A 27,529-nucleotide genomic window follows, 5' to 3' on the forward strand; every position below is an offset into this window, starting at 1 on the left:
TCTGGAGGGGAGATAAAAAGTCTGCTCTTTGAAGGTACAGGTCTCAGTCTGTGGTTTTCTTTCAGAGAATGCATTTTACCCGAAGAGTAGATCATCTTAGAGAGAGAAATGTTTTCCGGCTACCATAAATCATGTTTGATGTTATTTAGAGAAAGTTTGGGCATTCTTTTTGTAGCGTCTCATAACTCATGTTCCAATATATTCTCTAGGTTCTACCTTATGCTGGACATTGATGCGATCAGTGCATCGAGTCCTCATGCTTAAAAGGACCAGGAAATACCACAACATGAATGAGCTGTTGACCCTTTATGATGTCCATAAAAAAAAATATGGGCCTGCATAAAAACAGATTATTGTTGGGTGGTGGATCTTGGGTTAGCTATTCATTGAACATTTGAGGACTCCATCCACCAGGACTGTGGATGCTTCTTGAATGGTGCAGCTGGGGCCTCAGCAATCAGTTTTAGATTTTATATGTGTGCACTGCAACGGAGTATACCATTCCTGTTTTGAAAACATCTCCAGCTTATCCAGCATTTCCCAATAGATGAGAGAATACAGTGAATGATACTTATGATAATTCCATTTCTTCAGAATACTTAATGGCAGCCCTTTACAATGGGTTTAGGTCCCTCTTTTTATTTATAGAAAGGCAGTTTTATTCTTAGGATCCACCCACCTCTTGTATAAGTTTGCTCCTCCTTTCTCCTCACAGTTTTTTGTGTGTCTCCACCCATGGTCCTAAGAAAAAACAAAAGACAGGGAGGGAGATTATGGGCTACCGTGAAGTATTCTGAAGCAATAGAATTATCGAAAGTATAATTTGCTGTTTTCTTCTTCCTACTTCATGGCAGCCGTTTATAATGAAATATACCAAAGCAAAAACGGGAGGGCCAATACAATACCTTCAGCCATTGCCTGACTTAGGACACTGCTACCAAATGGCTCCTTTATTACATCCAAGGCATAATGCTTGGAGAAGGTATGCACTGAAGATCAGGTGGGTGTGGTATAATTGACCGACAGTCGGGATTCCGATAGTCATTACTCAGACGTCGGAATCCCGACTGCACAGCGGGGGAGCGCAAAGAAGCCCCTTGCGGGCTCGCTGCACTCACCACGCTGCGGGCACATTGGCGAGCTGCGCTCACCACCTATTTTAGTCTCCCTCTATGGGGGTCATGGACCCCCGCGAGGGAGCAGTCGGGATTCTGACGTCAGAGTAATGACTGTCGGGGAGCCGTCTGGCACCCGAACAGGTAGCAGCAGCACAGATTTCCTTGACCGACACCTGAGCCTCCTTATTCCAAAGAACAGACATTGCTCTGGCCGAGTGTGCTTTAATTACTTAAGGAACTTTACGGACAATCTTCTTATAGGCAAACTTAATTGTTTCTTTAAATCAACAGGCGATGGTCTGTTTTGTATGAAAACAACCTTTTCTGGCTCCTACAGGAATTATAAACAAATGTTTCACTTTCCGTTAGATTTTGTCATATTCAATTTCATCTCTTTTGGTAAAATAATTTCTTGATTAACATGAAAAGAATATACAGGTTGAGTATCCCGTATCAGAGTATCCGTTATCCGAATTATTCCGAAAACCATACATATTTTTTTGCTAAAAACTCACTGGGGACATTTGTAACAGCACTACTGGTGACATGATATGTAACTGGCCCTATATATGTGCAAGAAAATTATTGCTTGGCATTCAAATTCAATATCTGAGATAGTACACAAATTTTGTTTCATGTTTTGAAACCTTGTTTTTTTAACAAATAAAATATATTTGTGTGTATTTTATTTGGTAATAAAATATATTTGTGTGTATTTTATGTGTTTATACAGCATACATGCAAGATACTTCAAAATACATAATTGAAATATTAAAATATTCCGAAATACGGAATAATCCGTTATCCAAAATTCTCCTGGTCCCGAGCATTTTGGATACGGGATACTCAACCTGTACTAATTTTAGGCAAGGACTAATACGTTTGAAGAACAGCTTTATCTGGAGATAATTTAATATAAGGCTCCTGTGCCCACAAAGCCTGTAAATCTCCAATTCGTCTGGCAGAAGTAATTGCAGTAAGAAACACTACATTCCATGTCAAGAACCTCAACTTTATCCTATCCATTGGTTCAAAAGGCGGTAACATGAGGATGTTCAGAACCAAATTTAGGTCCCATTGAGGGACAAATTACTTTATTTGAGGTCTGATTCTCTTTATAGCTTGGCAGAATCTTTCAATCAACTTGTCTTCAGACAATCTTCTGTCCTGCAGGACGCTAAGAGCTGCTATATGAACTTTAAGGGTGGATACTGCTAGATCCTTATCATCCCTTCACAAAGAAACTGCAGAATCTGAGGTGTATCTGCCTTGAAGACATCACACTTGCCTTATGCCCAGTTGATATCTTCCATATTAAGTAGTGTATTTCAGATGACTCTTTCTAACTTGCAGGAGAAGTTTGACTACAGCTGGAGACAGAACTTTACCTACAAATAAATAATTTAATCTCCACTACCATGCCATCAAACACAGATTCTGAGGGTCTGGGTACTGCAAAGGTTCCTGACACAACATGCGTGGAACTACAGGCAACATCAGAGGAAATTTGACTGCCATTCTCAAGACGGTCGGTAATCACAACCAGAAAAGGTAGAACATTGGATTTCCTGCACTTGTTCCTCCCTAATCTCCCTAAATACCCTGGATATAAGGGAGAATGAAGGAAGAAGATGTAGCCCATCTTGAAATCCCACTTTTGGAATAGAGCATCTGTCTTTCAGGACTCTGCCATGCTGTACCTGGAAAAGAAAAGTTTTAGCTTTGTGTTCTTTGAGGTTGCCATCAAATCTATTTTGGGAACACTAAACCTTTCCACTATTAACTGGAATATGAAATTCTCCAACTCCCATTCTCCAGGACAGATTAGGTTTCTGTTAAGGTAAGCTGCAACCACATTTTCCTCACCATGTAATGCTGTTAATGATTGTCAGATGTCTTTCTGCCCAGGCCATTATATGCTTTACTTCGTCCATGGAGCCCCAAGTCTTCAAACCACCATGTCAGGTAAGATATACCACCAGTGTCATGTGATATATCGCCAACCAGACTACCCTCACCTTTCGTCGATTTGAGAACTCTCTTTCACTAAGACGATTTGTACACTTTTCCCCCGATTCCGATGGATCAGGCAGAGAAATCGGGTGAAAAGTGGCCAAATCACATGTGTTTGACATCTGATCCAATACGTGGTCCTGTAAGCATCAAAGATTGAATGAGCCGCACTTCCAACCTCTGACTCAGAAGCCACCCAGAAGCAGGGACGATATATCGTATGTGATCCTGCTCCCCTTTGAGAAGTTGCATAGTGTTTGGGGGCTTTATGGGGACACTGTATATCTTCTCTTTATGCTCTTTGTGTTTGCATGTTATTATGACTGGTCACATCAAAAAGATTTTGCTTTCTCTGGTTCAGCCCTTGGGGAGTGTTAGAAAAATACTAAAAGGTCCCAACAGCAACTGGGGTATTAAGTGGAGGAGCTTGAGCTTTTGAAGCTATAAGTAAAGTGCCCAAGGTCTTGCAACTACAGTCTAAACCAGTGGTTCTTAATGGTGGAAGAGGTTTTCCATTGCTGTGGAGATGAACTACATTGCGGCTAGGGAGGCCAATCCCGGGATCGGGATCGGCGGGATCCCGGGATTTTGGCCTAAAATCGCCGGGATTTGAATCCCGGGATTGAAGATTTCAATCCCGGGATTCCGGGATTAGCAACCCCATTAGTTTTTGCTTAAAGCCGGGCAGCGCTGAGCACCAGAGTATGGCTCAGACGCTGCCCGGCTGACTGTTCATTACCCCCGATGCTGTCAGGAGTTGTGAGGGACAGTGTGCTGTGCCGACGGCGCCCAGGCTGTGCAGCGTGACCCCTGACATCACGTGTTCTGCCTGTTGTGCTGACCCGGACAGACGCCCGCTGTTATGCCCCCTGCCTTCCGCCCACCCGCTGGAGATAGATGCTGCCTGTGCCCTGTCACCGCCACTGCCGCCGTAAGTGACAAGGCAGAGACTATGGGCACGTGGATGATGTGCGGGGTGCAGCAATTTATATTGACATCTGGGATTGCCTGTTTTTTTTTTTTTATTAGGGAGGCCAATCCCGGGATCCCGGGAATCCCGGGATTGAGCATTTTTCAATCCCGAATCCCGGGATTGAAAAAATGCCCCGGGATTGGCATCCCTAATTGCGGCACTTCGGATTCCATCTGCAGCATCATCAGTGTCTCATTGTGCTTTTGCACAATAAGCAATCCACTGGGAGCTACCCACACTGCCCTCAGGTATCAGTTCATCTGCCCCATACTGACATGGGTAGAGGCATTATTCCAAAAGGCTTTAGCAGGAAACCCAGAGACAATACACAGCTAGCGACCAGACACAGAGGGATTTGATTGCTTACCGCACACTATTTCCCTGCTACTCCCTAATATACGGACATGCATACCGCTCACTTCCACTCCACTTGTAAGTACTGTAGAGATTTCAAGAGGAACCACTGCTATAAATAATGTTTCCATTGTCCCTGTAAGACTCAGGAAAAATAATTTAATGGAAGAACAAAAAACCTATAAAAGTAAGTCAAAGTGGCAAATGTGTCACACAATATAGTACATCACAGGTGTCAAACAGAAAAAGTGTTTCTTTCAAGAAAACATTACAAAACAAATCTTAGAAAAGAATATCAATTCAGAAAAGCTTAAAAAAAATTACAACTGCAAACAGGCAATCAAACAACCCATTTAAAACTTATTTTGTTTGAAATTTGAGGTTATTATCGTTACAGTAAGTAACTCAAAATATATATTAAAAAAAGGAAACATTGTGAAGCGTTGTTTTAGTCCGTTTAATGCACTAAATACACTTCAAGCCATAATGCAAGTAAATCAAGACTAACATTGTCCAATATTAACGGATTAACCACAACATTCACAATATAACATAAAAAACACAACACAAAACTGGTTGAACAAAAACTGGTATTTCACATTGTGGAGATTTTGACAGCTGCATCAGGCATCATTTATTTGGTCTTCTTTCTAAATAGTGAAATAAATATAATGAATTTTTAAAACCTTGAAACTATATTAGAGTATATACTGTGCCTAAAATGTTTGAGAGTATTCAAAATAAGAAATTATTCGTAAAGTTGCCTATTTTAGGCATTTTGTGAGGCATAACAAGAAAGGCCATTCACTTGGAGAATGGGACTACATTTAATTTCATGAAAAGTGGTGATGGACAAGTTGCATTTTTCCATCATGGGGGCAAGTTCAATTAGCCACAGAATTTACTGCAGGGTTTCAGTTAACAGGTTAACTATCCAAAGGGCAATTATGAACGCAGTAACCCCAAGCATGTAAATTGGATTTCTGTTAGCATCTTTCGAGCTCCCTCTCTTTAGTAATTGCATATCTCTGAGCACTTAATCCAAGAGCTAATACTCGGCGGTAAATTCTGCTGCGGACCCACTAAATATACTAATGTTTCTGGGGCTACTTGCAGGGTTACAGCTGGCAGTTATTCCATAACTCTGGACACTTAACCCAGCAACTGTGCATTAGCTGCGGGACTACTGGGGAAAATAATTGAATAGCTCCAAGAAAATAACCTATGAGCTAAAACTTTACAGAACGTCCTGCTGCTAACTTAATCTGCCCAATGGAATACGCAGTAGTCCACTAATCTATAATAACGTAACATTCTTTTTAGTATCTTGATGAACCAACTGAGTGAAAGTAGTAAAAACAATGTAAATATTTGCATTCAAAGCTAACTTATTAAGAACCCCAGTCCGAATTGTGAAAGCAAGAAAAAAAAAATAGAGTTCCACCAGCACATCAAAAGGTATCAGCAATAAAGGCCCCCATACACTACACGATTTGGGCCGGATTTCACCCAACTCCGAGAAATCGGGTGAAATTGGCCAAAATTGCATCTAATTTGATCACAGTCAGAGGTCGGACGGGCACATTGTGGGTGCTACAGCACGTATTTGCGATCACCGTATTACTAAATTAAATGAGCAGCTACCATTTGACATTTCTGATTTTGCACGTTTGAGCAATGTCAACCTCTTTTTATTTACAATATCCCTTAAATACTTGTTTTTAGACAGGGATTTTTTTTAGACACCCAGCACTTCCTAATAAAATATAGCGCAGCAAATTATAAACTACAACCCTTCACATAGCATTGAATAGTTTCCATCCTAAATTAGTACTTTATTGAACCACCTTTTACAACTAATACAGATGGAGCCACTCTCCTCCATTGTGCCAGCGTGCCTAGGCAAGGGTTTTGGCGTGCCACATTTGTAGCACACTCAGATGAACTAAGGTGTGTTGATGCATGCCATACACCTTGTGGATAATGCTCCACGAAGCCAGCGGCAGGTTGATATATATTACAGTAAAGATGGACCTGTGCCATTCAGCGAGAATGGGGCATGCTTACGTTTGAGATGCTCGTGCATCTTATTCTCGGCGAAAGAAACTGCGGCTCCATCTGTACAGTACAAGCTTGGGCAAATAGGCCTTGTACAGTGGTCAGCTGGAGCATCTGGTACCCTAGGCAAATTATTCCATAAACATGCCGTCCTGCAGTTCTCTTATATACTACATAACTGATAGCATAACTGAAGGCATGAGATCACTCTGTACATAGACTAATGAGCACAGGTCGCTATCACCAGGTGTCGTAGGCTAGTGAATAGGTGTGCCGCTCTCCATGCTCAGAGACCTGGGTTTGAAGTTTTTTCCCTCTCATTATGTTTTTAGTCTACCATTCAGTTATACATCGTACTTTACACTACTGTATGTTAGACATTTCCCCTCAGAACATGCTTTTGTGTATGTTATGCATGTACTGTATATGGGTACTTATGTATGTGCGTCTTATTAGGCTAGTTAAAACACATAGGGGCTATCCCCATAGTGAGCATACAGTCACCACACTGTCCATAGCAGGCCAGACTTGTGCACTGAGCGAGTTAACAAAATGGCTAGCAGGTATGAACCAGGGCTTCATGGAAGCCCATATCTATGGAGCAACAGCATAGGTTTTACATGTCTAAGAGGAATGCTGAAGGTGCATCTCATTCCACTAGTTAAAACACACAGGGGCTGCTGACAAAGGCACAGACACTGCAGAGACACCGCAGTTCCACTCCCCGCCGCTCAGGTTTGGGGGCACCTGATGTGCAACAGGAAGCTCAGCACCTGGAAGGAGCTGAACCACCTGAGCGCAGGATTGCTCACTGTCACCTCTCCGCAGTCCGGTGATGGTGCCCTGGCTGCAGAGGAAGCCAGAGACCCCTGCAAGCTGGGTGGACAATTGGAGGGGACTCCACACCTGGATGAATACCGCTTTCCTTCCCAGTGTCACATAATCTAGAAGTCTATCCCAGGAGTATCCTCTTTCATATGGTACCAGTCTCTAGGACACATAGAACTGAAGATATCAAGGTGCAAAAAGGACACATTTTCCCAACAGACTATAATGGACCCGTTAATTCAGACCCACCATGGGTTCTGATACTTGCTGCTAGCCTTGTGGGGATTTCAGAAACTTGGGGCTCATATGCCCTGTTAGCTAATTGTCTCCCCTTCAATGAGCCAATTGGACTACCAAATCCAAAGAAATTAAGCTTTAAGCTAATTTCAATGTATTCCTAATAGGGTTAAGCTATAGAAATGTTATAGTAGCTTGCCTTGACACGGGTGCTGCTGACACTAACACATGCTGCACTATACAGATGGAGCTGTGGTTACGTTTTTCCTATTTTAGCACTAAGTAACACTGACACTGACACACGCTGCACTATAGAATTAGAGAAGGAACAGTGCTATAAAATTGGGTTGGGAGAGCAAGTGACAGTCATTCACAAGTGTCTGGTAGCATAAAACATATGTGTATGACATTAAACCATGCACCTGTATTTATTATGTTAAAAAGGTATCATATACAGTGTTTCTTTACCTGGCAACGTACAAGTTCTTACCTCTGACCGTATGTACACAGTCTCGCTAAGTGCAGAATCAATTTCTTCAATTCTAAAAAGGAAACAAGATGTAAAAACAAATTACTATGTATATAGGGATCCAAACTATGGGTCAGCATGCATTAGGTTCACATGGACAGTAGGTAACAAAAGCAAAAGTTCGACATGGTTATGGTCAACACATAAAAATGTCGACATGCTTTTTTCCTCCCATTTGTTTTTTATTTTTATACTTTACCACCTATGTGGAGTATGACTGGGAACGAAGCATGGCCACTGAAGCAAGGGTATGTGTTACACTAATTGGGGGGGGGGTCACCTATTATTTAATTATAAACAGAGACAAGACCTCTTCACTGAATCTCATTCTTTACTGCATCATTTTCAGGCTGCATCCTTATCCCATGTTCACAATGATCAAACTCCCCAGCTCAAGGAGCAGGAAAAAGAGGTGCGGTATATTCTGTTGACAAGGTCTAGGATGAAACCAAAAGGTCAACTGTTCTTTCCCGTTTTTCTCTGCTGAGCACTTTGACCCCCAATTAGTGCACGGCTTGCTCCACTACAGCTACACTTGGCTCCATTTACTGTTCCCATGTGGATGGTAGAGTATGATAAGGTCCAAAACACCCTCCCCCCCCAAAAAAAATAAATAAAAAAAAACAACACACGTTGACCTATCAACCATAGCCATGTCAAGATTTTTGGATCTCTGTTCATTCAGTTTGAATGTCTCTGAGCAGAATAGAACTTATGCAAAACAAAAACCAGAGCTTCACCAATATAACCATGTCGCTGTGATAATGACCTCCTCCAGCAGCTTGTAAGTTGTGGCAGTGACAGAGCAGCATACACCATCTCCTGTGATGTGCTGTGCCACCAACGAACCAAATAGCAGCACATTGCATATCTCATAACAGCAAATAGACATGTTTACTGCAGAGCATGGCAATGGTACTGCCAGCTCCCCCCACGCTATGCTTTTCTTCCAGTAATAAGGATCTCTGCTCACCATACAGTATTTAAGAAGTAAAGTTGCCTCTGCATACACAGGAAAAGCAAACATGCACTGTGTTCTTTTGCACGAGGACATTTAAAAAGTTGAATTTAACCCACTGGCCCCATCACATTTTGTAACAAATGACCTTTTAGCAAGCTAGAGATAAGGAACAATATGACAAGGCTATAAGTGTACTGGTGTCAAAATTACTGTTCCATTGTCTTCACCTCAGTTATGCTTAGAGGACATAATGTAGCAGATCTATAAATATTTTCAATCCGTTTAGGTTTCATCAACTTCAGGGTCAGACCGGCCCACAGGAATACAGGGGAAATCCCTGATGGGCCTCACCCCTCTAATGATGGTTCCATCTTTACACTGATTCTCTATTATGGGCCCATTTTATCATATAATATTTGCAGCTAATAACGGTTTTCGGGGGCTAGCTGCAAATATTAAGTATCACCAGAATGTACGTAGGGGGGACCGCAGCAGCAATCTCCGATCCCTCCTGCCCTGTGGCCACATTCCCCATTGGTTACCATGTGGAATGAGAAGTTGCCGATGTTGGGCAGCATTGCAGTGGGTCCCCGGGTTACCACCATTCGGCGGGTCAGTGCGGTCGGTAGGGGGTCAGCCCTAACCGTGCGTGTGCAGACCCCCGGCGAAGCAGAGCGCAGGGACAGGCTCCTTTTGGAGCCCCTGTTCCAGCAGGTTGACACATTCAACCAAAAGCATCCTGCAATGCAATCCTGGGTGGTACAAGCCGCCCAGATCACATTGCATATGATTAGTTGCCTGTATAGCAGGAACAACAATGAACATGGTGTAGTATCAAAAAACTAACAGCTAAGATGCACCCTTCTACAAATCAAAATAGCATGTTTTCTTGGGTGAAAATAAAATTTGATCTATTTATATATAAACTAAAAATGTAGTTGTGGAAAACACACAAAGTAACACAAACACACACAAAAAATAGATTTACAATGGAAGAACAGTTTACTAGTTTACCTTCGTTTTTGATTTGCACAAAACAAATTAATTTTCATATTCTCTGCCTCCCAAAACTCCTGTCCAAAAGAAACAAATTCAGAATAAGACAGTTTAAAAGGGACGTTCTTTAAATAGGAAAAAAAAACCCACGTTACAAATATCCGCTCACAAAAGGATAAACACATTCATAAAACAGGAGTCCTACTTGTAAAGGGGCACACACATATTGCAATTTTAGGCTATTTTCCAAGCGATCTGTGTAGATTGCTTAGAAATTAAGCACAAATCACTCAATGTGTAAACCCATAACGATGCACAGTCCCATGTGTCGCTATCGCTGGCTCAGATCTTGTGTGCATGCAGTTAAAATCTAGTTAACAGATGTACACAGGGTGCGATTTTAGCTAGATAGTGATGGCTCCAGAGGTGGGGCTGCTGCACAGTGCAAGATTCAAATAGGGGAGCCACACCCACTGCAAGTGGGTAAGGAATGGCAGTACCCAATGTGGCTCCCCTATTTGAATTTTGAACTATGCTGGACCTCTGGAGCCACCACTGGTCACTAGTCAAATCACATGGATTGTACACAGCTTTAGATTGCTTAGCAAGCAAGGTCAAATGGCAACGTGTATACAGAATGAGCAATAACGATCTACTATTTAAAGTACGGTAACTTTTTTCCTGCAGATCACAGCAACATATGCAGCTGCTAGAAAGCTCGTCAATGAGGTGAAATCCAGTGTCAGGTGGTGAATACTACCCAAATGGGAAGCATAGCGTAAACATTTCTACAGTGTCCCATAGCTGGTGGCACTGGTAGAGACTGCTTATAGATGTACCGAAGCTCACAAGTCAGAGGGCACAAACTACTACAGGTTTAGTATCCCTAATCCAAAATGCTCGGGACAGCCCACGCAATGAATCCTTGGGAGTGGGAAGAGGAGTCCGATGGCCGCCGTCGACACTGGAGGATGAGGTAAGTATAAAAAAAATAAAGGTGTGTGTGGGGGGGGGGGGGAATAAAAATATTCTGAAAACCTGTGGTTTTCGGAATATTTTGGATATGGGATATCCAGATAAGGGATACCCAACCTGTATATTGTTTCAGTGTACAGCAAATCAGTCCGAACACCTAGGTCCTACTTTCTAGCTCTATTTTCTGTAATAGTGGTTGATATATTAAGCAATGGAGTAACTGGAGAAGTGGACCAGTGAAGAAGTTGCCCATAACAACCAAACATTAAAGTAATATGTGATATATATGAAGGTTAAGGTAGGAGTGGATTGGTTGCTATGGGCAACTTTTCCAATCTTTCCACTACTTGATAAATAAACCCCATGGTCTCAAACCAGTAACAAGTTTGAAAGGTAGGGCCAGGTGATTTTATATCAGACTACACTGGAGGTAAATGTGGGAGCCAGCTCTATGTAGCTAGTGGGGAGAGTTATCTGGTGATAAATGTAATGCCTCCTGAGCTTGTGGGTTGCGCCTTAGTGAGATTTATGTGAAAGGTGCTGCCACCTAGGAAACAAGTCCAAGGGGGCGGCAAAGTCACTGCCCTGATGATTTCCTTCTCCAGCTTGCCTGGAGATATACCTTGGCACATAAGACAAAAGGCCCCTAAGTGGAATTGACTGTCCCGACAGATGCTACTGTAATTATAGCATGCACAGCACTGTCCCTTATACCCCTTTCACACAGAAATTTAAATTCCAAGGTGAAGCAGTTCCACCAGGGAAATTTGTGAAATACACGGGTCCTTATTCTCTGTAAAAGGGTTAATCCAGAACTTAAACTCCGGGTCTCTGAACCTGGAAATCAGAGACCCAGAGTTTAGGATCCAGGTTGACTCTTTCACACAAATGCCGGGTAATTATCAGGTTATTCCTCCGCAGCTCTATGAAAATGGTATAACTGTCCATTCAAGTATTCTGCATTCAAAAAGCAAAGTTTTATTTAATTTCAATCACACAGCAGGTGCTGCTGAGAAAGTGGCCGGTGACAGCGGCTGAGCTGAAAAGGGGAGAATGGAAAAATCACAGGACAGGTGAGTAAACACACACTCTCTTCGGCAAAATATATGCTGCTGATGTCTGTATCTGCTTCACCATGAACACAATGGTACATCTCCTCCTGAGAGGCAAATGCAACTATCCCAAAATTAAAAAAAAAAATTGTGCCACTTTTGCAGTTTAAGTTGGAGCAAGATTGGTTTTGCCTTTCAAAAAAAAAAAAAAAACTGCAGCTTTAAATCCAGAGACATTTTGTTATATCTGAAGCTAACAACCAATCCAAAAGAGAGATAATCCAAGATGAAACCATATAGAAAACAATCAGTATGGTAAGCAAACCGATGGTGAATGGTATAGAGAAAATAGATATGGGTTTCATCCACATAAAACAGAATACTAAAAGTCAAAAGGAATTTCTCAATTTATCTAGCTCTACTCCAATTAATAAAGTAAAGGCGGAATCACAGAAATTAACACTGACTAAAGATGTTTGGCTTTTGGGCACCTTGGACGGTAAAACCTATTTAAAGCAGCTGGTCCCCTCCATTACTATTCTGGATGTTTTGCCCAATAACCACTGAATAACTCCCAAAATGTTACTATATTTCCATTTAATCCATAGAGTAGGACATCGGTGGAAACAATATCCTTCATGACAGGTTCATTTTCTCAAGTAAAGACTACAATGAAAGGATCCCCTTATCCCCACTTGCCCATGGCTTGAATGAGTCGCATGCAAAATCACTGCAGGGTCACTTCAGGCAGACAGCAAACCATCAAATACAACAGAACGCTAAAATATATTTTTGGTTAAACTCTATGCATGGCATCTCTAATAAGGAGAACCAAGCCCCACAATTTTGGATTGTAACTAAAGCTGTGTACGCACGGTGCAATATATTGCTCAGCGTCCAGTTTTCATCAGCAACCAGAGATGGTCGCTGATGAACAGGAGACTCTGCCGGGGGAGCCGTAGAGGGAAACAGCTGATCGCAGGACAGCGACCAATAGAAGGCTGAATACAGGAGCGTGCACCCAGCGATTTATCACTGCAGAACAAACAAATCGCTGGCAACATGGTCGCTCAGTGACCATATTGCCAGCAATATTGCACCATGTGGACACAGCTTAAGTCTACCATTTTGATAGCCTAAGCATTTATTTATGAGATTTGAATAAACCCAAACACAACAATCTATTAAATGGCAAATATGGGTAAGAAACTCATTAACGATGTGTGTGGCCTACTTACCAATGTTTCCTTCTCTATGTCTTCTAAAGCTTGAGTTTGCATTTCCAACCGGGAAACTTCTTGTGCAATAATCTCTTTAACGTGGTTTAGTTTACGGAAACTGCAGAAACAAAAATGTGTAGATAGATTCATAGATACATAGATAGATTAACACTCCAAGCTGTTGTGATAGCTACACACGTACAGTTATACTCTGCTTTATATTGCATTTAATGTGTGTAATGATATAAACTAGAGTAGGCAAACCTTGCCTTTCTCATCTGACCCAGCATTTTATTGAATACTGTAAGCAACTTTAGAAACAGGGTGTGACTGTGCACTTTTCTATGATCTTGGTCTTAAAACATCAAAGTCCTTCCCATTACCACAATAAGGATCAAATCAATCATCAGTAATATGGGTTCTGCAAGTCTTTTTCACTTGGAATTCAATTTTACATTTTGAATCCATGTTTCCATCAACTTGCGACAACAGTGATAGTGGTTTGGCACCTACAATTTTTTTTTTTTTTTTTTAATTGAGTTTTTATTTTTCATATGCAAAAAAAATACATGCAAGACATGAATACACAACACAAGCAAGGGCCGGCCAGACCACACTAACATCTAAAATTATAAACGAAAGAAGACACACTCTCTTTCTCGATCAATTATTCACGGTAATCTCCGATGCTCATACCTTTACCCCGTACATGGAAATAGGTTATAAGGTTATTCCTTCTACTGCATTGTATTAGACTAATTGATACCTACAACAGGAATCAGTGAAAAAAAAAAAAAAAAAAAAAAAAAAAAAAACCACCCTACCCCTCGCCAATAATACCATTCTTTATAACTGTGACCCTATCCCATACTTAATAAACATTATGAGTATCCCACCCAAGAGAAATAATACAATAGTTTAAAAATATATCTCTATCATGTACATAGTGAAAATTGTGAATATTCCACACAAAAAAGTAATACACTTATTTATACATGTGACTCTATCGTGTGCTTAATACTACTTCATCTTAAAGAATGTGAGTCTACAGTTCACCTCTCTACCAACAAACTATCCCACTTAAACTGCTCGGTAGTATTTAGATTCAATCCATTTATTCCAAATCTTGTAAAATTTTTGAGAAACGCCCCTAGATGCATAGGCAAACTTTTCGTGTGTGCAAGTGCTATTCACCGTGACCAACCATTCACCAGCTGTAGGTACAGCAGGGGCCATCCATTTCCGGGCAATTATGACCTTGGCGATAGCCGATAGGGTCCTAGCCATCTGTATCCATTGGACATATTGTTGATTATTAACCCATGCGCCCAATACTAACTCAATTGGTGTTAACCTTTCTCCTGGAATACCCACTTCCAACATTATGCTACATATCTCATCCCAATAACCCTGGACCAATGGGCATGCCCACAAAAGATGCCAAAAGGTGGCCTGATCCCTCCCGCATTTCGGGCACCTATCAGGATAAGACCCACCCATTTCTCTCAATCGTGCCGGAGTGATATAAATTCGGTGCAGTATGTTGAATTGAATCTGTTGTACCCGCATAGACAATGATGATTTATATGGGGCCGCTAATATCTCCCTCCACGTTTCTGTGGATACTTGAGGGATTACCTTTGACCAATGGGATCTCAGTGCAACCAACCCGTCCTCTTGGGACAGGGATTGGATAAATTTATATATTTTAGAAAGGCGCTTCTTAGGACCCAATTTCCTAATAAAGCTCTTACAGGGCGAATCCCCCACATTTATGGAGTCGCACCTTGTTATCTGCATTAGGGCGCTCCTCATCTGCATATAATAGAAAAAGCATATTATCAGCGAGATCGTACCGCAATTTTAACTCCCCAAAGGAACGAATCCTACCCTCTTTTACGAATTGACCCACAGAGATCAAACCGTACTTTGCCCATATTCCCCCCGCTGTTGATTTTAAATTCTTAACTACTGGGAGAGAGAAGATTGAAGCTTGCGCATCTATATCCTTAAACCGTACTAGTTTCTGCACTTGTTTCCAAATTCTTAAATATTGAGTAATTATAGGGGGTAAGCCTTGGCCTGTTAAGCCAGATAGTAACAACTGCAATGGAGTAAGGCCGTGGTTCCCACAAGCGGCTAGGATCCCGGATTCGTACAAAATTTCTCCTTCCTGGATCCACGAACATAGATGAGTTAACTGGGCCGAGAAGTAATACATTTTAAAATTGGGAAGCGCCAGGCCACCCTCGAGTCTATCCCTGGTAAGGGTAGTGAGCTTAATCCTCGCCCTTTTATTCTTCCACACAAAGGTAGATATTATACTATTTAATTCCTGGAAAAATTTAGCATTTATATAAATCGGGGATTGTAATACCAAATAGAGTACCTTTGGCTGGACAAACATCTTAATAAGGTTTACCCTTGCAATTTGAGAGATCGGGAGACCCACCCATCTTCTACACTTAGCTTTAACATCCCTCAGCAACGGTTCTAGATTATCAGCATAATAGTCACGTGGAGAGCTTGACACCTTAACCCCCAAGTAACTAAACTTAGTGGAGATTTTTAATGGGAAAGCAAGCCGGACATCGGGCACATTAGGTCCGATAAACATCAAGTTGGACTTATCCCAATTCATTTTTATCCCAGACTTTTCACCGAATTCGTTAAGGCCAGCCAATATAGTGGGAAGGTCCACTACTGGATTGGCAACGCCTACCAATAGATCGTCGGCATACAGGGACACCAAATTCCGCCCCCTCCCCCACCCCTTCTCATGACAGCCCAACCGCTGTCTAAGCATAATGGCAAGGGGCTCCACTGCCACCGCAAATAACAGCGGTGACAGGGGACACCCCTGCCGGGTACCTCTGGCTAGTGGGAAGGGGGGAGACGCATAGCCATTTATTGAAATCCTGGCCTCTGGGCTCTGATATAGAATTTTCATCCATTTAATAAAGGCCTCTCCCAAACCAAATGCTTTCAAGACCCCCCATAGATAGTCCCATTCAACCACGTCGAATGCCCTACTGGCGTCAAAGGACGCCAGAGCGGCGCTCTCCCTGCCGAAGTTAAAAAATTGAATATATGAAAGGGCCCTTCTCAAGTTGACTGCCGTAGATCTTCCCGGTCTGAAACCCGTCTGGTCAGGGTGCACGATTTCATCCAACACCCTGCCAAGACGGTTAGCTAAGATTTTTGCGAGAATCTTTGCGTCCAATGTCATAATGGAGATAGGGCGATAGGATTCAACTAGAGAAGGGTCCTTCCCTGCTTTAGGAATCACTACAATAGCGGCACTCGACATAGAAGGGGGTAATTTTCCTTCATTAAATATACTCCCCATTAGCTCCCATAACGGGGCTACTAAAACTTTGGCGTACTTCTGATAAAACTCGCCCGGAAGCCCATCTAGGCCTGGCGCCTTATTTCTGGGTAATGACTGAACTACGGTGGCCACTTCCTCCATGGTTATCGGTGCGTCTAGGAGTTCTTTTGACTCCTTCGAAACTTGAGGCAATTTTAGGGCCCCCAAGTACTCTATTATATCCCCCCTGTTGTTATTACATTGAGACTTATATAACCTTTTATAATAGGAAGCAAAACTAGAAACAATCGAGGGAGTGTCGTACACTTTCTCATCAGATTCATTTTTGATATTAGGAATGATGTTAGATAACCTTTCCTGTTTGGCCAATAGTGCCAACCATTTCCCTGCCCGATCAGCATCGACAAACCTTTGATGGTCGCCCCTTGAGAGCCTATGGCTCTCAGCGTCTTGAATGTGCTTACGCCATTCACTCTGGGCCTGTAACCATGCCTCCCGATCCTCTTCCATGCCACTGTTCAGAAATTTAGCTTCCATCTCCAAGGATTTGTCCTCCAAAGCTTGTGCCCCTATTCTATACTTCTTTTTAACATATGCTATTTTCTTAATTAAAATGCCCCTAATGTAGGCCTTAAAGGAGTCCCATATAATTATACTAGATGCCGACCCTTGATTCAATTGGAAATAACCCTCTATCTCGGTCTCCATTTCTTGGATATCCCCAATCTGAGATAACCAAAAAGGCTGCAATTTCCAATACCGATATCCAACTTGCCTCCCCAGATCTAGCTCGACCACAACTGGGGAATGGTCTGATATCCCCCGGGCTTTATATTCTATTTTATTGACCCTATTTAATAACTCCCCCGAAACTAACACTAAATCAATCCGAGAGAAAACCTTATACGATTCTGAGTAACAGGAGAATTGTTTTCGATCCGGATTCCTGAGCCGCCAGGGGTCCCACCAACCGACCTTCCGTACAAAATCCCGAAATCTCTTCCCTTCGTCGGTACCCTGAGGATTGGGTTTTGATCTATCTAAATGGGATTGCAGCACTTTATTGAAATCCCCCAGACAGATCGTGTGCGAGTGTGGGAAGTTGGCAGCAAATTCTACAGCCTCTCTAAGTATGTCATACGCAAATGGCGGCGGGATATACACGGCTAGAATACATATCCTGGTTAGATCCACTTGTCCTTCCAGAAATATCTATCTACCCCCAGGATCTATTTTACTGGCGCCCAGGGTAAAGGCAAGAGACTTCCTGAACAGTATTGAGACACCACGAGACATATTCGTAAACGGGGCGTGAACGGCAGAGCCAATCCAGGGACGCTTTAAAAGCGCTACTCTCTCACCTTGAAGGTGAGTCTCTTGGAGACAGATAACGTCTGCCTCATATGCCTTACATTGCTTTAGGACAATTGCCCGCTTGACTCTGTCGTTCAGACCCCTCACGTTCCAAGATAAAATTCGTGTCCCCATTCCAAGAAAGCATTGATGACACTAGTCCTAAACGGACTATGTAGAACCAAAAACGAGGCATACCTTCTATTACCAAAAGGGGTGGCCGGCCCCAACGCACAACAATAAATAACAAACATTACAAACAACCCCCCCACCCACCCCCCCACCCTATATGTCCTCCCCCTGACATACCTATACCCCTGTCCCCACCCCCGAGCCCTCTCTTTTGGGGCCCTACGCATTCAGACCACAAGAGAGATCCCCCCCCCCCAGTCCGTCCCCGGTCACTCTTACTCGTCAAAATTATATCCCAACATTATACCTAGCAGACCCCACGTCAAGACATTTATGCAGGTGCAATTGTTACCAGCCCCAACCAGAGCTAGTTAACCGAAACCTGACGCCTCCCTGAATGGAAGCGGTCAAGCCACTCCACCACATCCCCTGGCGAGTTAAAGAAATTAGAAACACCATCCGCTACAACTCGCAATTTTGAGGGGTAAATCATCGAAAACTGGATACCCAGTTCCCGTAAGCGCATTTTAACTGCTTTAAATTTCATTCTTTCCCTCTGTACTACCAAGGGATAGTCTGGGTACAAGGAGATCTTCTTCCCGTCGTAACTTAAGTCCGGCTTTTCCCTAGCCAGCCTTAAAAGAGTGTCCCGGTCTTTAAAGTGCAACAATTTTGCAATGAGAGTTCGGGAAGGTGCCCCGGGTATGGGTGGTCGCCCAGGTATACGGTGGGCCCGTTCGATTGCAAACTGATTAGTAAAGGCACTTCTGCCGAAGGTCTTAATCACCCACTCCTCCAAAAATTTTTCTGGCTCCCTCCCTTCCACCCTCTCCTCGAAGCCCAGAAAGCGAACATTACTTCGTCTGAGTCTGCCTTCCATGTCTGTGAGCCTTTGCCTTAAATCACCAACCTGAGCGGTGATTAATTTCACCTGTACTCCCAACGGGGTAACCTGGTCTTCCAACTGCGAGACCCGACCTTCCACCTCTGTTACCCTTTCTCTTGTTTTTTCGGCATCCTGCCGGATCAGGGAAATATCTATTTGCACTTTGCCCAATTGGTCGGCTAACCGGGTCTCACACTTATTAATCGCCTCCAGCACCTGTTGGAGTGTTACTTCCGTGGGAGGTTGCACATTACCGGCTTTTACTGGAGAAGGCGATGGTGTAGTAGTCTGGGAGCTAGACCCAGACTGCGCCTGTGTCCGGGCAAATTTTTCTAGTCTGGCGGCAGCTGTGTTTTGACCAGTTTTGCCCATTTTTTCTTTCTTTTCCCTTCTCCTTATTTCTTGCTTTTAAGACTCCCCACAAATAAAGGGAACTCAATTTCACAACAAGAAGTAAGATATGTCAGGCCCGTAGAGTCCCGAGCAGCCCCAAGCAGGCACAGTTAATGGAGCAAATAGACAGAGGGAACAGCGTGACTCACAAGATTAGGGTTTTGTACACAGTCCCCGCAGTAGCACGGCTCCCTCCAACCAGGCAACGCTCCCAAACTACCTTAACCCCTTATGCTCTCCTAGGGTTAGGTTAGCAAATTAGTCGGGATTAGCGAGGGTTAATAAAGCAGCGGTCTTAAATACACTGTCCAGCCGGTGTTAGTAAAAGTTGAAAGCCGCGTTATTCAAAACCAAGGTACAGCTCAAAATACCAAACTCACGGTCCTTGTGTCCTCCGGATTCAGAGCTACTGCTCACAGCATTCGGCACAGGTCCAGCTCGCTGCAATTGATCTGCTGATCCCCGGCCGCTGGTGAACCCTCTCTCTCTGGCACCACACGCTGGTCACCTTGATCTCCGGGACGCGCGTCTGGGTACTCCGGCGCCGTTCGATGACGTCACCCGCTGAGCCACACCGCCGGAACCCGCTCGGGGAGACGAGTCTCACCAGGATCCCCTCTCCAAAACGACCACCAACAGAGGCTTCCACAATGATGTTTATGACGGCCGCAAGGACAAGGGTAGCAATGTAAGAACCATACTGGAGCCGAGGTTGGGCGTGCGGTCAGCGCATACCGGAGGACCAGGGGGGAGGAGGACACGCCTCTCTACGCACGCGCTGCCGTGGTCAGCCCCTTCCCCTTGGCACCTACAATTTAAATATTATATCTAGTAATAAAATCCGCAATCCAGTGAGACAAAAGGAAGTAAATGTCTAATCTTGTTTTATTTATAAAATATTTGTAATGTCGGCACGGGATAAACAGGATAAACAATGATCTTCAATCAAGATTGCATATCAGAGAAAACCAACGCGTTTCGTCTGAAAAGACTTCATCAGGGGCAAAAGATTTTTTTCTACAAACAACAACGGATTATGCTTACGATAATTCCTTTTCTTCGGAATACTTCATGGCAGCCTTTACAATGGGTTAACCCCTTCTTCCTCAAGTATAGAAAGGTAGATTTTTTCCTAGGATCCTCCTCCTCTTCCTCCTTCCTACATAGATCCTAGGAAAAAAAAAAACAAGGTACTTGTTTCCTATCTGGGCGCCCAGGTTTTCTACGTACGGCACCGTAATGAAATCGGATCGCATCGCATTGGATTCGGTACTCGATGATGTACGATGGCATACGATGCTATCCGATCCGATTTCATTTGAAATCGGATCGTATCGCATGCGGTGACGCAATCAACCCGATTTTTACATTGGAATCAATGTTAAATGGTCCCTGAGACCCGATTTTACATTGATTTCAATGTAATAACCCCGCAAACCCACGATTTGTATAGGAAACCCCCCCCTGATAGTTTAAAATGCGCCTCCATTGTTAACGCCACCCCAGTATTGACGTCAACCCGAAGCGTGGCGAGCCCCGCGAGGGGCAGCGGTACGCGTACTCCGACTTTTTCATACCCCCACTATCCACGTCGGCGTGGAGTTGAGAATAGAAGTGTGGCGAGCGCAGCGAGCCACCGAGCCCGAAGCGTGGCGAGCCCCGCGAGGGGACGCGGATACCTGTGAAGCCCGCGAGGGGACACGGATACCTGTGAAGTATCCTCGTCCCCTCGCCACGCTTCGGGCTCGGTGGCTCGCTGCACTATTCTATTCTCAACTCCACGCCGACGTGGATAGTGGGGGTATGAAAAAGTCGGAGGACGCGTACCGCTGCGCTCGCCACGCTTCGGGTTCACGTCAATACTGGGGTGGCGTTAACAATGGAGGCGCATTTTAAACCATCAGGGGGGGGTTCCTATATATCCTATGGGCCAACCATAAAAGCGGGAACAAAATCGCATCGCATCGTTCAATATCGTGTATGTGCATTTGTGGTATCCGATGCGATCCGATTTTTATACGGAGAATAGCATGGTGCGCAATTAACGTAGCGGGCGCCCAGATAGGAAACAAGTACCAAAAACAAATAAGGGAGGGATAATTATGGGCTGCCATGAAGTATTCCGAAGAAAAGGAATTATCGTAAGCATAATCCGTTGTTTTCTTCTTCCTACTTCATGGCAGCCTTTACAATGGGATGTACCAAAGCAGAAAATTGGGAGGGAATACTATACCTTAGGCCAGTGGTAGCCAACCCTAGCCTACGAGAGCTACCAACAGTTCACATTTTCCAGGCAACCTAGCTGCTGCACTCATTAATCACTGACACATTTTAAAAGATACACAGATGGTGCTAATTAGCTCACTTGTGATTCTGTGAGGAGACCTGCAAAACATGCACTGTTGGTAGCTCTCGAGGACTAGGGTTGGCTACCCCAGCCTTATTCCATGGCCTGACTTAGGACCTTTCCACCGAACTGGTCCCTTGCAACATCCAGTGCATAGTGCCTGGAAAACGTGTGAACAGATGATCAGGTTGCCGCTTGACATATGTCTCTTACCGACACATTCTCCTCTCTCGCCCATGATACTGACATTGCTCTAGCCGAGTGTGCCTTAATGATATTCGGAACTTGACGACCAACCTTTTTATATGCAAATGTAATGGTTTCCTTCAACCACCTTGCAATGGTCTGTTTTGATGGTGTGAGTCCTTTCCTCGCACCCAAAGGGACAACAAATAATGAATCTGTTGACCTGAAATTCTTCGTCCTGTCCAGCTATATCTTCATGGATCTGACGACATCCAACATATGAAGATTCCTTGCGCTCTCATTTGTTGGGTTTGGAAAAAAAAAAAACATTGTAGGACAATTTCCTGATTAAGGAAAAAATGATACTATTTTCGGCAAAAACGCTGGATTTGTTCTGAGCACCAAATGATCATGACATTTTTTTAAGTAAGGATCCTTTGCCCATAGGGCTTGAAGTTCTCCTACTCTCCTCGCTGATGTGACCGCCACCAGGAAGACAATTTTCCATGTTAGAAACTTTAATTTGCATCTATCCATAGGCTCGAATGGAGGTAACATAAGGGCATTCAGCACTAAATTAAGATCCCATTGAGGAACAATTGATTTAATTCTTGGACGTAGTCTCTTAATAGCTTGACAGAACGGTCTTACTAACCCGTGATCTGCAAGTCTCATGTCCAATAGAACGCTTAGTGCAGAGATATGCACCTTTAAAGTAGCCACTGCCAAGCCTCTGTGAAAACCATCACAAAGGAATCTCAATACCTGAGGAATTCCGGCTTTCATGAAATCACATTTGTCTTTTGCCCATTCCGCACAAATTTTCCAAATTCTATAATAAATACTTGACGACACCTTCTTCCTTGCTTGCAGGAAGATGTCAATTACTGCTGATGACAAATTCTTATTCTTCAGAATCTGTCTCTCAATTTCCAAGCCATTAAATGTAATTCCTCCGGTTCTTGATAATACACTGGTCCCTGCTTCAGGAGGTTGGGTATCAGGGGCAACATGAATGGGGATGCCACCACTACCGGAAACCAGGCCCGTCTCGGCCAGTATGGAAGGACAATAATGATTTCTGCTTGTTCTTCTCTGACTTTCTTCAATATTCTGTGGATCAATGCAAACGGAGGGAACACGTAACCCAGACTGAACTGCCAACTCTGTGACAGGGCATCCACTCCTGACGAACCCCAGGCTGGGTATCTTGAAAAGAATTTTGGACGTTTCTTGTTCATGGAAGTTGCCATTAGATCTATTTCGGGTTGTCCGAATCGCTCCACTATAGCCTGGAAAACCACCTCGTCCAATTCCCATTCTCCTGGAATGATGCTGTTTCGACTTAGAAAGTCCGCTACCTGATTCTGTTTTCCTGGAACATGAAGAGCTGATATCGAGAGTAAGTTGTCCATGGCCCACTCCATGATGTTCTTTACTTCTAACATTAGTGATGCACTCTTCGTACCCCCTTGATGGTTAATGTACGTTACCGTGGTAACGTTGTCTGAGAAGATACGAAGATGTGCTCCTCTGATTTCTTCCTGAAAGCTTTCGATTGCACGCCATACTGCTCTTAATTCTCTTAGATTGGACGAACATTCTGCTTCTTGTGGGGACCACAGCCCTTCGCAGTTTATGTTAAAGAAATGCGCCCTCCATCCTTTTGCGCTCGCATCTGTTGTGATGACTTTGAATTGCGGACTTAAAAGTGAAGAAGTTCTTTGACTCAGGCGATTGCTTTCCCACCATAGCAGTGATTCCTTTACCGAATAAGGAATTTCTATTATTTTGTCCATGTCTAACTGACCTCTTGAGTATTTTAGAAGAGCCCACTGATACGGCCTCATTTTCCACCTTGCCCAAGGTACAATGTCGATGGCCGAAACCATCATTCCTAACAGACTTAGAGCCACTCCTAATGGGACGTATCTCCTTGACTGGACCACTTGTAATAGCTCCTGGATTTTCTCGCACCTTCTTTCGGATAATGAGATTTCGAATTTTATGGTGTCTATTTTTATCCCCAGGAACTGTATACTTTGTGACGGTACTAGATGACTTTTGTCCCAATTTATGAGCCAACCGTGATCTTGCAGAAACTGTATCACTTGTTCTGATGCTTTTATTGCTTCTTCTTTTGATCAGCCTGATATTAGTAAGTCGTCCAGATAGGCCCAAATCATGATGCCTTTTCTTCTGAGACATGTTATTAGGGTTACCAGAACTTTCGTGAACACTCTTGGTGAAGACGTCAGGCCGAACCGCAAACATGTGAATTGGAAGTGCTCCTCTCTGACACAAAATCTCAGATATTTTCGGTCTGCTTCTCGAACGGGAACATGGAAATAGGCATCCTTTAGATCTATGGATACTAGATAGTCCTTTTGCCTTAGACACATAAGGATTGTTTTTGCTGTTTCCAGATGGAATTTCTTCTTCCACATGTTTCTGTTCAGTTTTCTCAAATCTAGGATAGTTCGGAATCCTCCGGACACCTTTTTTATGACGAATAAACGGGAATAGAACCCCGAACCTCTTTCTGACAGAGGGACTTTCTCGACTGCTCTCGAGTCTATCAATCATTTTAAACTTTCCTTTAAAGCTTCTTTCTCCTCTCTGGGTACTGGAAGTCTTGAAACCAAAAATTAACTCATTCTTGGTCTTGTAAGGAATTCTAAGTGATATCCTTCTTCTATTACGTTTATAACCCATTTGTCTTGAACCGACTGGGTCCATATATTTACAAATTTTTGTAATCTCCCTGCTACTGGTAGGGATTCCATGTGGGCGGGACAGTCATTGCTTCTGAAAACCTCTTCTAGCTGACTGACGAAAAAATGCTCTGGAGGTTGCTGGAGCGTATCTGTCCCTATAAGGACGACCTGGTCTGTATGACCTCGCTTGCCTGAAATTCTGTCTTGAGTACAAACTCCCAAATTTTCCTCTCTTGTCCTGAGGGAGCCTCACCGACTTTCCCCCTGACATTCTTTGTATCATAGCATCCAACTTGGTACCGAATAAAAACGAGCCTTCATAAGGTAACATCGCCAATCGATTTTTGGAATGGGAGTCTGCCGCCCAGGCCCTAAGCCACAACGCTCTTCGAGCCACAACTCCTGATGTAACAGCTTTTGCTGCATAATCAATAACATCTAACGATGCCTCAAACATGTGTTCGACTGCCATCTGTATATGTGTTAACTTTTTTATGATTTGATCCCTAGGAGGTTTCTCCTGAAGGTCATCCTGCAATGCTCCACACCACAATCTAAGGGCTCTGGACGTTGATGCAACCGCAACTCCAGTTTTCATGGATATGGGAGCTTGCTATATGCAATCTTTTGAATGCATTCTCCATTCTTTTATCCATTGGGTCCTTCAGTGATGCACCATCTTCTAACGGGATAGTTGTTCTATTAGACAGTTCAGCTACAGCTGCGTCTAACTTTGAAATGGCACACCATTTGAGGAATTTCTCATCTTGTACCGGATACATACGGTCTAACCACTTAAATGTACCCACTCTTTTATCCGTATTGAGCCATTCTTTCGTTATTATATCCTTTACAACCTTATGCACCGGGAAACATCTTTTCTTCTTTCCTCTATCTTCAAATAACACATCTGTCTCTGACTTGACAGGCTCTTTAAAATGTAATGCTTTATACAAATTCTTTAATACTAATTCTACTAAATTTTGTGCTAGGTCTTCATCATAGCTAAGGCTAGTCTGCAACCTAGACCTCTTGTTTATTAAACTCTTCTTTAGATACAAATTTTTTCTTCATCCAATCCATCATGTTATTTAACTGATCTGAAACTGACAGTTCTGTATCTCCCTGCTTAGAACAGTGCACACACAATGCCTCTTCTGAATCTCCAGATAAAGTTTTATCACATGATAAACAGGATTTAGACACATATTTGTTTTTGTACAGCTTCTTCCTAGGTGCAGGAGGCACACTACAATAAAAAAGAAAAATAGAAAAAACCCTTACTAACTATCATAAGAAAAAATAAACTCTTTGCTAATAACCAGTCCTCTGCGAGGACCTACCTGGGCAGCAATGTTGGCAGCTTCTGAGAGGTTTCCTCTATATCATCCAGAATGGCAGTGTCACAATGCACTGTATGCACCTCCATGCTAGTTTAAAAACTAGCGCTATATATACTGCTGCTGCTGCCGCAGCGTGCAACCGACTTCCGGCTCCTTACCTAACCCATAGCCGGAAGTCATTCAAAGCGCAGTGGAACGCAGCGCCTCTATGACGTACGCGTCATCACGCCGCGTCTGGAATGCAGCGTGACCTCACTGCGCTGCGTCCGCCCGGAAGAACGCCGCTTCCCATGTGCTTACGGGACGCTACTGCCTAACCTGCGGGGACGCCAGTGTACCTTCTGCCTGGCTGAACGCTCCATAGTGCTCGTATTTTGCAAGGCATGGTGCACTTAAATCCAGGTATCGCCGCCGGCATACCAATGAGGGGAATACAAGGCTCCGCCATTCCCATGCTGCCCAGGGACGACTGCAAACCAGCCAGCCGTAAGTAACATATAAAAAATAACAAACCTATACTGCACTACCTGTCTAAATAGAGGAGACAGGAAAAAGACTAAGGGAGGAGTGGGAGGAGCTGGCTTATGTAGGAAGGAGGAAGAGGAGGAGGATCCTAGGAAAAAATCTACCTGTCTATACTTTAGGAAGAAGGGGTTAACCCATTGTAAAGGCTGCCATTAAGTAGGAAGAAGAAACAAACATTGTATCAATAGAACAATATATAAAAAATATATTTAAAAAAGTATACATTTATTTTACAATAGTACAATATCCATTTTCTAAGAAAAGAAGGACAGAAAAGAGAAGTGAAGCAGTGATGGTGATGAGGTTCTTGATAATTCAATTGAGGTGATATAGAAAAATGGGGAATAAACCTTCCATCACTAATAATTTTTTAAGGTAACAATGATCCATTTGTTTAGATTCATTTTTCCATCAAACTCATTTCTTCTTTTTTGTGCACACGCCCCACTGGGCTGGTAAAAATGTATTAGAAAAGTTTATTTTAAAGGTAAAAATGTTGGGACAGATTGCAGAACCTTGAGAGTGTGAGGTATCATAGGAAAAGGTGGGAACGTGTACCCCAGTTCAAAGTCCCATTTTAGGGAAAAAGCGTCCGTACCATCTGACCCAGGGAGATGGCATCTTGAATTGAACCGATGCAGCTTCCTGTTCTGGTTTATCCCCATTAATTCTATTTGAGGTCTGCCAAATTTCTTACCACCTCCGAGAATACTTGGTGGTCTAGTTCCCATTCTCCTGGTAGTATTTTGTGTCTGCAATGACATTGCTTACCCCTTGTACATACAGGGCTAACAGATAGAAGATTCTGTTCCACCCATAACAATATCTTTGAGACCTCCCCACAGTACTCGACTTTTGGTTCCTCCTTGTTGATTTAGATACAGTAGGTCACAATCATTACATTGTCTAAAAGAACCCTCAAGTGGAAGTACATCATGGCTTTCTGTACTGTTTGCATCTCTCTCTGGTTCGAGGACATCTGACCTTCCTCTAGTGACCATG

The 27,529-nt window shown here is 43.2% G+C and overlaps 1 protein-coding gene across 5 annotated transcripts in view; it reads right to left on the bottom strand.

Moving 5' to 3' along the window:
• Positions 1 to 4,901: 4,901 nt before the first annotated feature.
• SYCP2L (synaptonemal complex protein 2 like) overlaps positions 4,902 to 27,529 on the bottom strand; it is a 176,545-nt gene continuing 153,917 nt past the window's right edge. For all 5 annotated transcript variants that reach the window (XM_083187927.1, XM_083187926.1, XM_083187924.1 and 2 more), the window contains 4 exons: positions 13,333 to 13,432; positions 10,086 to 10,144; positions 8,072 to 8,123; positions 4,902 to 5,108 (listed from right to left, as the gene is read on the bottom strand). In XM_083187927.1, the coding sequence (XP_083044053.1) occupies positions 5,082 to 5,108; positions 8,072 to 8,123; positions 10,086 to 10,144; positions 13,333 to 13,432 (238 nt within the window). In that variant the 3' untranslated portion in view covers positions 4,902 to 5,081. The remainder of the gene's footprint in view (positions 5,109 to 8,071; positions 8,124 to 10,085; positions 10,145 to 13,332; positions 13,433 to 27,529) is intronic.

This window comes from Crinia signifera, chromosome 5, assembly GCF_055691185.1.
Source record: "Crinia signifera chromosome 5, ASM5569118v1, whole genome shotgun sequence".
Classification (NCBI taxonomy): Eukaryota; Metazoa; Chordata; class Amphibia; order Anura; family Myobatrachidae; genus Crinia; species Crinia signifera.